Consider the following 14,478-nt stretch of genomic DNA (forward strand, 5'->3'; position numbering starts at 1 on the left):
AATGATGAGAAACTCTTCCTCAAAATATGATTCGAAATGGAAGCTTAGCATGTCAAAAACACACCCGGGTTAACCCTCTAGTGCCCAGTGCCGCCTTTAGACGGTCTTCAGTGAAACCTCCAAAAAGCTTCAATCAATACTTCAAAAATGTTTATAAAGTTTCATAGTGATTTTTTCGAAGTCCGTCTTAAAATTAACTTGGGCACTAGAGGGTTAAATGCGCAGGGACTTGCATGCAAGTCAGCTTTCAAGTTACGTAGTGAAAATTAATTCAAAATTTCTTTTAATTAAAAATCACAAGAAGGTTGTATGCAAAGCCACGACCGCAAGGTTGAAGTAGAATACTTTTACAAGAAAGATAACCTGGCTGGTTGCGTGTCAGTCATTTTTTCTAGTAAATAAACGTTGACCGTTCATTGGCAGTATTGTAATTTCTTTTTGTCTGATATTTTGAATGAAGTTCATTGGATATTTTTAAATTTTGAGAAGTTGAAGTGCTGCCGAATTGTAATATGCACATTTAATACGACATCATTAAACATTAATGTACAGCTCTTTTTAAGGCGAAGTAGAGCTATACATTTCAACAGATTTCGTCTTGCCGAATCGCATCGCGCCGTTATTTGCGTTCTGCATGACCGTAGCCAAACACTAAGCGACGCAAACACGTAATAATAGTCAGAGTATGCATGTTGATAAAGATAATTAACTTTGGATTATAGCGCAAAACGAGAAAATATTCACTCTTCAAATAATCATTTGTGTTCTTCAAATTTCAGTTGTTCAATTTAATATCCGATGAAATGTTTGTTTATTATATGATGAAGCTCTTATATAGGCCAAATGATGCATTCCCAATTTACTAGGTCCATAACTCTGCCGACCGTGCTTGGGAAAGCGCGGTATGACGACCAATCAGAGGTCGAATTTTGTGTTTTGACAAGGCTTAAGAGTTTTCAATAGTACAATAGTTCGAATGATAAAATTGCAATTTCATGCATTTGGTAGGAATCTTAGAAGATTTTCTAATCGATTGCTGCAAAAACGAAGGAAATCCATCGAAAACAAACCGATTTATTAGCATTTGAAATTTTTCTCACTTTTTTCAGTTTTAGATTTTCATTTTACATCCCTATGCAGCCGAACTTCCTGAGAGAAGTATTCTAATTCAAAATTAAATCTTCATTAATTCATTTGTTGTCCTTATAAGGACAATTGTTCAATTTATCATTGATAGTGAGGACTAAGGCGCACGGTCAACACAATGAGAAAGGTGTTTTCACATTGAAAACTAGACACGGCTTTACTGGAGGAAGGTTGGCAAATGCATCTACCGCTAATACCACCGCTATCATACGAAAGCGCGTCGTTTCATGTGGGGAATATCAACAACGAAAAATGACGCGCGTCTAAGCATACCCCGAACTGTTTCGCCGTGCTGCTCCCATTTACCTTTACATCGGCCTCAGGGAAGTACCGGCTGCATCTGCATCTACCGCTGAGGCTGTCACTATACTGCTATTGGTACCAAAAGCTATTAACTCTTCAAATAAGTGTGTTATTTGTTCTCAAAAGAACAATTGTTCAATTCAAAATCGGATTTACGCAATCGCATCTCTGTAATATTACCGACAATAATATTCTTCTGAACAAACTGATACAACTTTCCCATTAGGCCTCTGCCATAATAGACACGAAAAGCGACACGAACCGATTCGCTCAGCTGTAGGTTAATGTACAGCCATCAGTAGAGCTGTACATCAACCTACGGCCGACCGAATCGGTTCGCGCCGCTTTTCGCGTCTACGGCAGAGGCCTTAGAGAAAGTTGCTGGCTAATGTATTCACTTCATGCAAGCCTGCTGCTGATGCTTCCCGCTACCACACTGAAACAGCATTTTAGTGAAGGGAGTGTCGTTGCATCAGCTGACCCTGCTACTATCGATGCTGATATACCCGCTGCAACAGCTACGCTATGCATAGCCATGCCACAGTTGTGGCCGCTATACGCTGGCCCAACTGCTGAGCAACTGCAACGCTATCCGTAGCCATGCCATAGTTGTGGCCGCCATTGGTATTCGCTGTACCTGCATCTGCTGGCCCTGCTGCTATCGATGGTGAGATCCGCTGAAACTGCTACGCTTATTCGCAGCCATGCCACAGTTGTGGCCGCTATCCGCTATCGATGGTACCCACTGCTCGCTCCCGCTGCTGCTAAGGGAGGACTGCTATCGTCGCTGTTCAGAACTACTATGAGCGGCTTCGACTAAAACAGGCTCTTATATAGGGATGAAAATAGGAATGAATTATTTTACGTACGTGGTGGAATGATATGACTTGAAAAATATGTGTGACTTCATTCTGGTTCAGAGCGATCATTTGATAAGCTCCACCTCTTTTTCAGTTTCTAAAGTTTTTCCTCAGTTTCGTAGCACGGATGCACAAAAATGATTTCTTGTCGAACCGGACCGATAGCACGCTCATTGAAGCAACAAAATAACATGTTTTGTGTCGTGTTGTGCAGCTTGGTTGAAGAAAATGTTCCCGTCCCCATGTCGCATGTAAGCAGATTATTGCGTTCAGTAGACAGTAGATAGTGTATCCAGCGAATGAACACCGATGGTGCTCTCACACACGCAACGGTTTTAACCCGTATCTTATTGCGGCTTGTAACATCAAGTGATTTCGTTTGCTCGCTGTTGCGTGTTGCATCATGTTGCAACTTGGCAGCTGGGAGACGACGAAATTCTGTTTATGCTGATTGATTGAAGCGACTTCATATTAGCTCTGCATAGTTGAACTGTGAATGCGTACTAACAGGGCAGTTTATTATTCAATGTCGGTTATGCTGATCGCAGCCTTTGCGCTGCCCCTACAGTGGGGGGTTTACTAAATGAAGTGAAAATTAGACAACTACAACAGAATTTGATTGCATCCCGCACAGAATGTCTGCTTGTGTTGATGCCAGAAATTATTACCCTCAAATAATTTTTTTATTTGCCTTAAAAAAAGCATGTTGCGGCTCAAAATCGGTTGCTAATTACAACCTTTGAGCTGCCCTAACATTGGGGGAACTAAGATACACGGACAACATGCACTGTGGAAGCTATTTCACATTCAGTAAATTAGACGGGTGCGACAAATTCAAATTGCTAGGATGCAACACAGAATGCTTGCTTGCGTTGACAAAAATTATTAACTTTCAATGACTTATTTATTTGCCTTGAAAAAGGCATTATGATTTCTAAAATTGGATTTCCTGATTGCAATCTTCATGTTGCCCTGACAGTGGGGGAATAATGGCAGTCTGGCGACACACGTTGAAGAAAACCGCGCTGCTCCTGAGACGTGGTGACCAACCACAGGGCTAGTGCTGCTGCTAAGGAAGGACGACTGCTGTTGTCGCTGTCTAGAACTAGTGATGGGAAACTTATCGATACTTATCGATAATATCGATAAATGCTGGACACCGATATTATCGTTAATTTTTTGACGTTAACGATAATTATCGATATTATAAGCAGAGGGGATTCACTGCTGTCAAATTTCATATATGTGTGCGTTATCGCAGATCAACTCTGGTCCATGACGTTTGTTGGTCCATGACGTTTGTAAATATGAACAATAATGGGGGAAAAATCACTACATAACACATTCATGAAAGTTTTTCGCGGTTTTACGAGTTTTGATTTAAAAACGTTCCGGTTTTATAATTTTTCACATCGATCAATTTCATTAACAAAAAGAACGAAAACCAAAACAAACGCCATGTTGCCGAATATGTTGGTTACACGATGTTTGACAGATAGATCCCCCCTGATTATAAGGGTGAGCACAAGTCACCAGGCTGGTTACTGGAGGAGACCCAAAAGAAGAAGACCTCACCTACCCTACCCCAGGAGTTACTTTTGCCGCTAGGTATTTGTTGGTTGCTGCTATTCGACAAGATTTAGCATTGTTGGGGGTGGTGTAAAGGTTCGCCCCGGGTGTCACTGAGTTTCTGAGAAATAATGGTAACTAAAAAGGTATTTATAATTTTTAGTTTCCCAAGAACAGATGAATTCGACAGCTTAGTACTGGAGAACTTTAAAAAAATATCCAAACTTTTTGCAACATCTCATAAAAAGCAATGATACGAAATTGTAATAAAATGCATTTTCTTTGGCTTGCCAACTCTCATAATATGATAGACATTCATAGCGGCAGTCTATTGGTAATTCTCTGGTAATTGTTTAGTTTAGCTTGGAACTGTTTAAGTTTAAAGTATCTGTTAAAATACAAAATAATTGAGATAAATTAAATTCTCTCGAATTTTAAATGGTCAGAACTTCGGATTGAAACTACTCCGTAGAAAGCACTCCCGGCGTAAAACCCGAAGACTTTCCAAAACAAACTGTTTAACTCGTTCGGTTGTTTGAATTTTCATTCGCAGTGTCGTAAGATTTGTCATTCAAGGCCTTAACACAATGGATACGTTGCGGCTGCGTTTGCGGCAATTTGACAGTTAGCCCATACATTTACTGTCACATTGACGTCAACGCAACGCAATCGCATCCATTTGTCAAATAACGTTTGCGGTAAAAAAAATGGACAAAAATTGCCGATTTTTCATGGGTTTACCATTAATCGCACTGACGAAACTACTCATGCATCATCAATCATTGTAACCCATGAGTTAGCAAAAAAAAAATTGACAGCTCTATCAGTCAAACTCTAACTGTGAGGGCGAAAAAAGTGAAACTACTCCGTTCAGAAGTGTGCGCGTTCAAAGAACGGTACCCCGCCGCGTCAAAAACGGACATCGTGCGGCACTTTGTGGACGCCGGGTAAGCCGGTTCTGGCATCTACAACACCTTGACTCTATTGGACAACGATCAGAGCATCGAAAGAAAGACCGGCTCCGAACGGCCAACGACCCTGAGCGACAAGAAGCTTCAAAGGATGCTGAAGAGGAAGACCGAGGGAAAAGTGGCTAAATCGCTGCGCGCACTTGGCCGAGAGGTTCGTGCATGCTCTAAAACAGTGAAAAAGTATCAGGAGAACATGGACATACATGCATGAAGCGGCAGTCCCGTCCACTGGTCTCGGAGCTGCAGGCAATGACGCAGCGACAGCGGTTGAATAAGATGGTCAAGTCGATTTTCCCGGCGAATCGCGACGTGGCAGTGGTATTGGACGACTAGACCTATCTTACCCTGGATGGCAATGACTAGCAGGGCTCTTTGTATTTTACCTCCCCACGAAGGAAGTGAGCACCGAGGTAAAGTTTATTTCACAGACCAAGTTCCCCAAGAAGGTGCGGCTGTGGTTGACAATCAGCGAGAAAGGGATGTCAAAATTACTCTTCTTTCGCTCCGGGCTGGCCGTGAACGGGGAAATTTATAGTACGAAGTGCCTGACAGACGTTGCGTCGTTCATCAAGAAATACCATAAGCGCGAAGACACGGTGTTCTGGCCAGATTTGACGTCGGCCAACTACTCGAAGCGATCGTAGGAGGAGATGGAGCGGCTGAATATCGATGTGGTACCGAAGTCGGCGAATCCGCCCAATGTCCCCCACCTGCTTCCCATCGAGAATTTCTGGGCAAACTTGAAGCGCAAGATCTATTCCAACAATTTTGTCGCGAAAACGGAGGAGGAATTAATAAAAAAAAACGAATAAAAGAGCTTAAAAACATGGCTACACGCATGTTTTCGTCCGCCATGGCAAATGTTACGGTTAACTGCCGGAAGGCCGCACGCAAGGACGTAATATTTTTTTGCGAGGAAGCTAACATGATAACCTTGCATGGGAAATTCATCCAACTCAATTATCTGTCATAGTTTCTTGTTCATCCCCACCTGAAATAGTTTTTTTTTCATCATCTGAAAAAAAATTTTTTTTACCGCAAACGTTAGCTGTCAAATTATCGATACTTATCGATAATATCGATAAAACCCCCGGAATTATCGATTGTTATCGATGTACGTTTTGGGCGATATTTCCCATCACTAGAATGTCCAAGCTTATTAGGGGCCATCCACATACCACGTTGACAGATTTTTAACGATTTTGACCGCCCCCCCCCTCCCCTTCCGTGGACAACTGCCCATATAAATTTTAAAAAAATTGTATGGACCGTGGACATTAGCCAAAGTGTAAACGTGGTATATGGATATGGAGCACGATCTGCAAAGTACCGGGTGCCCGCGGAACTGGAGGCAGGCAGCCATGGACCGAGTGAATTGGCGGAACCACGTTATGCAGGCCATGTCTTAGGACGTACGGCCATATAAGTAAGTAAGTAAGTAAGTAAGTCAGTAAGTAGTGGTTTATGGATGGCCCCTTATTTTAACGAACAAAAAGAAATTTATCAAAAGAGATGTTTTTACATCACGCGTCCTCGATGTTACTTATTTCGAATTCGTTTTACTTAGGGACCATACTTGAATGACGTAGCATTCATGAAGGGAGGGAGGATATCATCGTTTTGTGAAAAGCTGTGACAGGAGAGAGGGGGGAGGTGTTGGAATAATTTTTTTTGCAGAAAAAAATGTATAATTAAAATACACTAAAACGTTTACAAAGTATTGCAGCGAGAGCTGTCGAAATCTTTTTATCTGTGGCATTCTGAAATTTTCTGGAAGCTCTGCTACGTAAACAATCGCTTGAATTTCCAAACACACAATCTGTTCTGAAAAAAAAATCGTTGTTTCTTTGTGGCTTTCAATAGTGAAAATTATAAGATACTCGTTTCTTGTCAAAGCTGCTAAGTACACCGATTAGTTTTTTGCGCATTCCGGAATATTTTCTGTGTTTTCTACAGACATAGAACATACGAAGTTGTATTAACATACTTCCTTCTCATATCAAAACACAAACCCTTCGAAGCAGAGGACATTAATCCAAATCGAAGTTAACATCGTATGAAATGCTGTCACAAGTGGATAAGTGACTGTGCGTCTTGAACTGTCCTACAGATCAGAGGTGATTGCGTTGCTCTTTGACTGCCTATAGAGTTCTCCAAGTGCGTTTGTATTGTATCTATAGAGTTCTCCAAGCGAAAACTCACGAACACTACGACACGGCCCGCCGTGTTGTGGCATTTGGGAGGTAGTGCTGACTTTGGCTGGATCTGGCTGAATACCGTTGAAACTCACAAATGACCAATAAACTTGATGTTGGATTGGCCAAAATTACATTTTTCCAACCGTGCGATTTAAGGCAAATTCTTGAAGACGATTGAAAAGAACGTTTAATGATCGATCGTGGTCCATTTCTGTTGCAGTGTGCATTATGAGGTCGTCCAGGAATAACTTCACTCCTTTAAAGCCAGCAATTAGACTGCTCATCAGGTATCGAAAAGCGCCGGGTGCATATCCGGGAGCCAACCGATTCGAACCCTTGATGCGTGTTGATAATCAGGAGCTTTTTCGAATCGTTGCAAGAAAACACTTTAAAAAAGGGTCTTGAATTATTTTCAGATTCGCCGTAAAAATTGAGCTGAAAAAGAAAAAAAATCGTTTAATGCCCAAAAAAGGCCACATCAGAAAATGATACAGAAATGAACTTAGAATACTAGAAGCATGTTTTCAAAAACCCACAAGTAGCTAAAAATAAGTATCCTGAATTAAACCTGAGCTAGAACTTGAAATAAGACGAATAATAATAATAATTATTATAGCAAATAGCTAATAAGGCCGTTACAAATTTTATTTTCATTTTATGTCACCCCCCCCCCCTTCAAAAATCTTGAATATTGGAAGGGGAAGAAAAAACAGCTCAAACCGTTTTGTTCATTTTATTGGTTTTTTGACAGCATAAATGCTTCATTTAGCAACAAACAAGTCCACTGACAGCGAGAGTGTCGTCAAAAGACAAGCGAAATAAATAATAAAAATGAAAAAATGTTATTTTTCAACATTTATTTGAGTGCAAGTTACAAACGTCATAACTTGCACACAAACTTTGATCAAAGATAATTCTTTTTTTTTTTTCGTCTCGGTGTTATTAATTTTTTGCCATCCCCTTTGCTAACTTTGATAACCTCGGACATAAAAAGAATTCGAAATTTGTATCAGCCAAATTATAACAAATAATTATAACAAAGCTACCCCAGAAAGAAGGGGGTTATATTAATAATTAATAAAATGACCAGAATAATTTTTACTGAAATTTTTATATAAACTGATAAAAATTTGGTCAAAGATGATTGTTTGTCACTCTCCAATTTATAATGTGGCAAACACGGGCAAAATACAATCATGATGTCAAATATATTTATCCATTATGTCAAAAGGCTATAAAATCAAAAAAAAGCTGATTTAATTCTCTTACTCGTAAACATGTTACCGATCATCCTCGTGGTGCATACGGATCCCTCTGGCTGCGTGCTGCGATATCCAATTTTGACATTTCTCATCGTCAAAACGTATGTTGATATTTTGCGAATCATATCTTATTTACAACAGTCCGATTTGCACCTTCGCAATCATTGATCAGGCAAAGCGACTGCGAATGGTTACGTATTAGTCAAGGCCAACAGAAGGGTGTCCGTAGCTCAGACAGTGACACCAAGATCCAATTGGTGCTATTAGTACGCCGTCAATGGTACTAGTGAAAGTAATCGAACTAAATCCCGAACGAACTGCTGGTCGATTGTCCGATCTGCCGGTATAAAGTATCCACAAACGACGACGTACGGAACGATTGGATCGTGTTGTGCTGAAGCTGCCTCAGAGATTGTTCGATATTCTTAACGCAGAACATTTTGGACAATCAATCTTAATTCAATCAACACACGTCACAACGTCGTCAATTGGCACAAATTACATAATAACATCACAATTCGCATCCATCTGCTGCGTGCGATTGATAACGGTTTGCTCTTGAACGGGTCGGGTGAGTGAACACCGATAGTGTGGCCGGTGCCATACGGTACTTAATATCTAATCGTTTTTTTTTTTTTTTCTAATTAAATCTAGACTATATCGGGTTACCACAATGGCAGCTGCGTTAGGACGTAAATTAATCGACAGCTTGAAGAGCAAAGAGTTCCGGGAGTATTTGATGAGTACACACTTCTGGGGACCGGTCGCCAACTGGGGAATTCCGATCGCTGCGATTGCCGATTTCAAGAAGGACCCGAAAATTATCTCAGGCACTATGACCACCGGTAAGTGCAGGGGTGATGTGATGAACACCGCAGCTGGTATTAACGTGATCATTTTTTAGCCCTTTGCTTGTACTCGATGATCTTTATGCGTTTTGCCTGGAAGGTGCAGCCACGGAATATGCTGCTGTTCGGATGCCACATTACCAACTTTACTGCGCAATCGGTGCAGGGCGCCCGCTGCATTCAGTACAACATGTCAAACAAAGAGAAAGCTAAGTAGGATGCCTTCCCCCCTTCCTGTTCGTGTTTTTGTTGGGATAGTGGAATTTTCTCGAATGCAAGTAACATACTAGAGGTAGATTGATTGTTGGTTTGGTGTAAGCATAAAACACATTTGGAAAAATAGAATATGCTAAACTTTTAGATTTGAGTGTCTCGCAAAGCTAATCAAAATGCGGTGCTCTCATTTAAAGTCATTTTTTGTTGTGTGGTTTCATATAGTATAAATAACTAAAAATTGAGTTTGATAGGAAATGCAGTGACAATGAAACTAAAATTAAATCAAAAATAAGGTAGTTGAAAGCACGTTCTTATCGGCAAATAGAAAAAAAACAGTCAAATTTTACAAGCACTTTTTGCATTCGTAAAAGACAGTTCAGCACTTAGACTTTCATGAGATTACAAATAGTTCGATTCAAATACCTCGATGATTATGTTCAAGCCAACATTACGAAAGGCCACTTAAAACTGCTCGAACAGATTCATAATATGTCAGCTGATAACGCAATAACTAGCTTCAGTTTAATAGAGCACCAAACATCGTCATAATACTTACTTGGTACAATGAAACATTCAACTTTAAACCAGATCTTCGACCAACAAAAGCATCACTCGAAGCAGTTGGTATACATATTTTGGAGGATTATTTTACACACGAAATATAGACTATTTATGTATACAATACGAATAAACGATAAGTGTTATGAAAAACTTTGTGTTTATTCTAAAACCGTTATTTAAAATTTTTTTATTTATTTATTCATTTATTTCACATTTCTTTTGTTTCCTTGTATTTCGTCCTACAGGGGTTACCCAATAAACGAACGACAATAATAGTGACAACTGCGGGTGAGTACCTTTCATTTTCATAAATATAAAGCTAGGGGAGTCTTACGTTTTGCTAATCTAACTACTCATTTACACAGAAACATGATTTATCGGTGCGTTGAAGGAAATCAACTAAAAATCTCAACGAGGGAGTTATGTCCGAAGCACAGCAAAACGGGATGCCATTAAGTATCACATACTATCGTACGGTCCAACGATTTCCCATTATCGCAGAGAGCATGCTCCCAACAGATTGTATCTTCCGTCAGATCTCACTGAGAAGAAGATGCATCAAAACTTTCAAGACTCGCAAGAACTTAAAGTAACATATGCTCTATATTGTAGAAAAATGCGAGAAATGAATATATCACTTGTGCGCTTGGGAAAAGAAGAGTGCGAGTTATGTGTCACTACAGCACAACATCGCAAGGCAACAGGACATCCTGTAATCGGTAACGACAATTCTTGCCAGATATGCATTCGCCATGATGACCATTCTAGAGTAGCGAAAATGTCACGTCAAGCTTATCGCTTAGATGAAGAAACAGTGCTATTGAAAACTGTGGTTTTAGCCGTATATCTATAGATCTTCAAAAGGTATCGTATTTAAGTCAACTGTTCGGAAATTTGTTTGAAATGTTTATTTTACAGGTTATACAGCTACCTAGGCTTGAAGGCTTAAAAACGGTGATCTTTTCCCGACGACTTATGGCATTCAATCAGACGTTTGCTCCTGTTGGGAGATATGCAAAGTGCTTTCCGGTCATTTTTTGTTCGTGGGACGAATCAACGACAGGCCGATCTGGGAATGATATAATAAGCACATTCCATCGGGTTATTGACTGGTATAAGAACACCACAAAAATCGTACTATGGCTCAATAATTGCGCCGCTCAGAACAAGAATTGGGATTTGTTCCTGGATCGTTTCCAACAGAGCGTATCGCAAGACCAACTGGTTGCTTCGGTGTCCGAACTAAAACTGAGCTCTCCCCGCAGTACGACATCCGAACCTCATCATCGCATACACACTGACAGACATATCACTCATCTCTATCAGTCACCATATCATTATCTGAGTTTTCCTGTTTTCCATTGTCTTCCTCCGTTACATCTTCTTCACTGGTTGGTAGCTTTTTTAGATGAGCACTGTTCCTAAAATAGGTTTTTCCCGATTCCTTGGACCTGACAGTTATCTTACTTCCATTGACCTCGGCAACATTAAACTCTTCTGCTGTAAACGTCGGTTGCAAAGATCCTGTCTGCTGATTGCGCATAATAACCGTATCACCTTCTTTCAATTGATGAGATGTCGCGTGACGCCGTTCGTCTGATCTGGCCTTGTTTTTTTCCTTCAGCATCATATCCCTGTCGCGCATTGGTTCCAATTCGAGGTTGTTACACTTGTTGATTGAGGGCATTGTAGTTAGTAGCTCCCGACCAAGCATCATCTTACTTGGAGCAACTCCTGTTGTTTCTTGGGGTGTGGCATGATACATGAGTAGGTAACTCATTAAATCATGTTCCCAATCTGTTCCTTGAATTGTACTGATTTTGATTCTTCGTCCGATGTTCCTCATTTGTCTTTCCACCGCTCCATTTTGTTCTGGCCAATACGGGGTGGAAAGATTCAAATGTATGCCATAACTGGTGCAAAACTGTTTAAGTTCCGATGACCTGAACTGAGGACCGTTATCCGCTGTGATCGAACGTGGTACGCCAAATAACGCGAACATTCTCAAAAGCGCACTGAACACTTTTTGGGTAGTAGCTGGTTTCATGGCTTCAACTTGAATGAACCTGCTTGTGTAACACACTACCACGAGTAAAGATTTCCCCAACGGTAAACCTTCCTTGAAATCCATTACGAGATCTTGCCACGGCTGTGTAGGAAACCGACGAATGATCGGGTTTGGACTGTCGGGAATAGACGTCATCTGACAGGGTTTACATCTTTTTACCACTTGTTCTACTAGTTTATCCATCCCTGGAAACCAAACTTTGGATCTCAGAAGAGCTTTGACCCCTGTGCTACCCTGGTGTCCAGAGTGAGCTAGTTGTACAACCTTTTCTCTCATTGATGAAGGAATAACTATCCTATCACCCCTGAGAACCAGTTCTCCATACACCGCCAAGTCATTTTTGATTGTTGAGACTGCGTACTGCAAGGAAATGCCATCCCAATCTCGTGTCTCGATGGCCTCTCTTACCTTGCAAAGCTCTTCGTCTTCACGCATAGCAACAGGTTTCGATTCTTGGACTATCCATTGTACGATATCTCCTTCTACATCTGTCTTTTCAGCAGAATCCAAGTCCTTTACACTTAACCTTGAAAACGAATCAGCCAGGTTTTTGGTCTCCAGGTTCATATCTAACCTCAAAATCGAAAGATTGTAGTCTTAGGATCCATCTTTCTATTCGAGCTGATGGTTTCGATTGTACACGGTTGAACAAATATTGCAACGGCTTGCAGTCGGTAATCAGAGTAAAATGGTGTCCATATAAATACATATAAAACTTTTCCATAGCCCATACCATCGCGTAGCACTCTTTCTCTGTCTGACAATACTTTTTTTCGTGAATAGATAGACTCTTGGAGGCACAGTATATTGTTCTTAATATACCGTCTTTGACCTGTACCATGATGGCTCCAACCCCAACAGGACTAGCATCCGTAATAAGTAATGTCTCGTCAACAGGGTTGAAAACCCCAAGTGACTCGACCTTCCCTAGTGTAGCCTTTATCTCTATAAGCTCTTGGTCGTGTTTATCCCGCCAAACGAACGGTGTATCCTTAATGAGAAGCTCTCCCATGCAGGCTGTCATTGATGCTAAGTTAGGAATAAATTTACCGACAAAGTTTATCGTTCCTATCAAAGATTTAAGCTCTGTCATACAGCTTGGAGGCTGTAAATCCAAAATTGCCTGTATCTTGTCATGTGTTGGTCTAATTCCATGTACCGAAACTACATGTCCCAAGAAAATTGCCTCTTTAACACCAAAAACTGACTTTGCCTTGTTAATCTTCAAATTATTTGCTTCTGCTCGTTTCATAAACTCATCCAGCCTTTCGTCATGTTCTTTCTCTGTACTGCCCTGAATAAGAGCATCATCGAGAAAAACAATAAGACCATCGATTCCACGAAACAAATTCTCCATTTCTCGCTGGAATAGTTCTGGTGCCGATTTGATACCGAACATCAATCGTCGAAACCGATATACACCACTCCGACATGCGAATGTAGTTATTTTTCTACTATCAGGTTCCAATTCAAGATGGTAATACGCAGACTCTAGATCAACTTTGGATAGTTTGGCAACTTTGGGGATCGATGCCATCGCGGAATCTATGTTTGGCATAGGATAATGTTCTCGAATAACCGCTTGATTTGCTACACGCATATCAATACAAACTCGTATTTTGCCATCACTCTTTCTAACAGGAACTATTGGTGAAACCCATGACTGGGGGCCTTCAACACGCTCAATGATCTTCTTGTCGATAAGATCGCGAATAATCTCTTCTACTGCAGCTTCCATTGCGATAGGAAGTCTCCTTGGAGCCTGAATTACTGGCCTGACTGATTCATCAATATGAATTTTGAGTGAGACTCAGGGAATCTTAGGAAACTCAGTCTCCGTATTTTTTGTATTGGAAGTACCAGTAATCATATAGACACTATATCCAATTCGTAAAACTCAAAGTGCAAATGCAGTTGCTTTGCTTAGCAAATCAGTTTGACCTTTAGGTACAACGAGAAAATGAGTCCAGATCCTATTTTCCTCTTCTGGTGTTCTGATTTCTGCTTCAAAGGCCATACTGAACTGAATTTTTTCGTTCGACGCAAAAGCTTCCAAGCTTAACGTTCTATCTGCTTTCCGTTCGTTGACGATTTTTGCTCCACTTCGTTGAAGTATTTGATACGTACTCTTTCGAATTATATTCGCTGGTGATCTAAAGTCAACTACCAACGAAATTGGTACATCCCCGACGATAAATTTCAAAATCTCAGAAGGACCGTTATCATTCACGAAGGAAACACCGCTTCCTGCTTTATCATCATTGGATTCGATAACTGCATAGACCCTCTTCTTATTTTATTTTCGTAAAGAAGGTTCTTCCGCTTTCCTTTTACGACAACAGACTTTGAAGTGTCCCTTGTTTCCGCAGTTGAAACATGTAACGTTTCTAGCGACGCACTTAGAAATATCCTTCGCAATATGGCCGTCCCGATTACAATTGTAGCACTTCCGATTTTTTCTATCTATCATCAGGTT

The 14,478-nt window shown here is 40.6% G+C and overlaps 2 protein-coding genes across 2 annotated transcripts; one reads left to right on the top strand and one right to left on the bottom strand.

Moving 5' to 3' along the window:
- Positions 1–8,428: 8,428 nt before the first annotated feature.
- On the top strand, positions 8,429–10,084 carry LOC129723507 (mitochondrial pyruvate carrier 1). The gene is made up of 3 exons (XM_055677773.1): positions 8,429–8,880; positions 8,964–9,154; positions 9,214–10,084. The coding sequence occupies exons 2-3, from the start codon at positions 8,983–8,985 to the stop codon at positions 9,372–9,374; spliced, it is 333 nt and encodes a 110-aa protein (XP_055533748.1). The 5' UTR covers positions 8,429–8,880; positions 8,964–8,982; the 3' UTR covers positions 9,375–10,084.
- Positions 10,085–11,243: 1,159 nt separating this feature from the next.
- LOC129717384 (uncharacterized protein K02A2.6-like) lies at positions 11,244–13,740 on the bottom strand. The gene is made up of 2 exons (XM_055667262.1): positions 12,825–13,740; positions 11,244–12,571 (listed from the first exon to the last, which is right to left on the bottom strand). Exons 1-2 carry the CDS (start codon positions 13,738–13,740, stop codon positions 11,244–11,246), a joined length of 2,244 nt encoding a protein of 747 aa, XP_055523237.1.
- Positions 13,741–14,478: the final 738 nt, after the last annotated feature.

This window comes from Wyeomyia smithii, chromosome 1 (assembly GCF_029784165.1).
Source record: "Wyeomyia smithii strain HCP4-BCI-WySm-NY-G18 chromosome 1, ASM2978416v1, whole genome shotgun sequence".
NCBI lineage: Eukaryota > Metazoa > Arthropoda > Insecta > Diptera > Culicidae > Wyeomyia > Wyeomyia smithii.

What these genes read in the sequence shown, in the direction of transcription:
- LOC129723507 (XM_055677773.1), top strand. Translation starts at nt 8,983, where the DNA reads ATGGCAGCTGCGTTAGGACGTAAATTAATCGACAGCTTGAAGAGCAAA. An exon ending in CTCAGGCACTATGACCACCG is followed by an intron (nt 9,155 to 9,213) that starts GTAAGTGCAGGG and finishes ATCATTTTTTAG; the next exon opens with CCCTTTGCTTGTACTCGATG.
- LOC129717384 (XM_055667262.1), bottom strand. Translation starts at nt 13,740, where the DNA reads ATGGAAGCTGCAGTAGAAGAGATTATTCGCGATCTTATCGACAAGAAG. An exon ending in CATGGTACAGGTCAAAGACG is followed by an intron (nt 12,572 to 12,824) that starts GTATATTAAGAA and finishes TTTTGAGGTTAG; the next exon opens with ATATGAACCTGGAGACCAAA.